This window comes from Nelumbo nucifera, chromosome 1, assembly GCF_055504915.1.
Source record: "Nelumbo nucifera cultivar China Antique chromosome 1, China Antique-T2T, whole genome shotgun sequence".
NCBI classification, from domain to species: Eukaryota; Viridiplantae; Streptophyta; class Magnoliopsida; order Proteales; family Nelumbonaceae; genus Nelumbo; species Nelumbo nucifera.
Genome location: NC_142649.1, coordinates 64881925 through 64883916, shown reverse-complemented (window position 1 = coordinate 64883916; position 1992 = coordinate 64881925). Strand labels below are relative to the sequence as shown.

Below are 1992 nucleotides of genomic sequence, written 5' to 3'. Positions count from 1 at the left end.
ATAACACCTTTTTTGATTTTTTTTTCTCTTTCTGGGTGTCTGCCTTGTTAGGTGGGGGATTTGAATGCTTATTTGGTAGAATCTAATACTAATTAGGCGGTCTCACCTTTCATACGGGACAAATCACAGAGGTAATCCTCAAATTGGTGTACCTGCTGGCTTCATATGGTAAAAGCTAGCTAGAAAGTTGAAAAGAGGAGACTTGATTTGTGGAGTCTTAGAGGTCTTCTCTTCAACCCTGAAGTATTCCATCTTTAATGAAAGGAATCTTACATTGGTAATTCTGTCAAAATCAGTACGTTAAGTTTGTAACTAATTTAACTGAAATATTATATAAAGGAACCAACAATCACCTCTCCTACACCTTCACCATCCAAACAGCTCTACTCTTGCTATCTTACATAGAGATAAGAGATGGAACAAATTAAACTCCAACATCTTACAACTGTACGCAAACTCAACAAATCTCTCTTTTCTGGGATGGTCCTCCAGTTCCTGCTCTCACTCTTCATCTTCTCCTTCCTCATATCCTATACTTCATGGCTCTCCTTCTATCTCCATTCATTCAATTTATTCTCATTCCAGCACTTGTTCAACTACAACGTTGACAGGAAATACATGTTCCTCCTTTGCAATGGAATACTTGTTTTCCTGGCCACAAACTCGGGTCTCATCGGCTCGTCTCCACTCAAGACCGACATTCATGATGATTTCTTCAAAAGCGAGGGAGATGGGGATGGCCTACGATCTGTCCCTCAAGTATCGGAGATGGAAGCATCGGTTGTAGACATGGAAGTTGGCGTGGAAAACATTGGGTTTTCAGAGAACATCGCTGTCGTTGTAGTAGAAAAAGAAGTCATCGGAAATGGGTTCTTGAATACAGAAGGTGTCGAAGAAGAGAGAGAGGAGGAAAACGGGTTGTTAAGTACAGAGGAATTGAATAAAAAATTCGACGATTTTATTAAAAGGATGAAAGAAGGACTAAGGAACGAAGCTCAACAACTGATGAGGGATTGACGGCCGGCCACTGTGAATTGAGGAGCTTTCAGGCATCAGTTATTACTTAACATTCCATGTTTGTTAACTACTGTTTTTTTTTTTTTTTTCCTCTCTTTGTATTAATCAGTTGATCCCGTAACAGTGGATGTTGTGTTCTGACAATTATATTTTTCTTTTCTCTCATGTTCTATATAGGTGGTGTAATGTAACCGAAATGTGTATAAAAATGGGTACTGCTTTCAGGTTTATATAGAAATAATAAGCTTAATTGTGTAAACGTTCCAATTTGCATTAATTGCATTTGTCATCGTGATTAAACATATAATGGTTGATATTTGATACAATTGATGGAGAATTTCAGAAGAGAAGGTTAAGCACAGCAGCAGTAGGTACGCGACATGATAAACTTCTGATATACATATACTAGACCCTTTTAAATTTAAGCTCGACCTGAGTTCGCATATCGGTAATGGCGTTGTCTGGGACTGTTAAAAATGGGGTTTTTCGTTCGGAAGCTACCATGCAAGTGCCCACTGACAAGCGGGATGGTTCTTGCGGAAGAGGACGAAAGGATAAGTGGAAATGGGAGGAAGCCCACTAAGCGATTATCCCTTGAATTCGACAATCAAGGGTTAGTACTTATTAGCAGAATTGTGTCTTTTCGTTATGGAAAAAGAGAGAAATTAAGATGAATGGGAAGAGTACTACCGTAAGCAATGTTCTTGTTCTGATACTCCGGGTGCTTCTGTCAGAGTCTTAACTCCAGTTACATACATTACATATATACGTCTATCCAAAGAGGCAAAGACAGAGACAACAGTACTGAGTAGTTTACAACTAGACGAAACAAATGGGACCGGTGGTGAACCTGACTTACTTTGTGCATTAGGCCAGGGTACAATCGCAATTCAACCTGGTCCAACCAACCATCCTCTCTAACCAAGTAACCATTAGCCATCACCATCAGTTTTGTAGATTGTTTTTCCTTTTTTA

At 39.3% G+C, this 1992-nt stretch overlaps 1 protein-coding gene across 1 annotated transcript; it reads left to right on the top strand.

The window, feature by feature from the left end:
• The first annotated feature begins 350 nt into the window (after positions 1-350).
• Positions 351-1247, top strand: LOC104594431 (uncharacterized). The gene has a single exon (XM_010254715.3). It carries the CDS (start codon positions 415-417, stop codon positions 1015-1017), a length of 603 nt encoding a protein of 200 aa, XP_010253017.1. The 5' UTR covers positions 351-414; the 3' UTR covers positions 1018-1247.
• Positions 1248-1992: the final 745 nt, after the last annotated feature.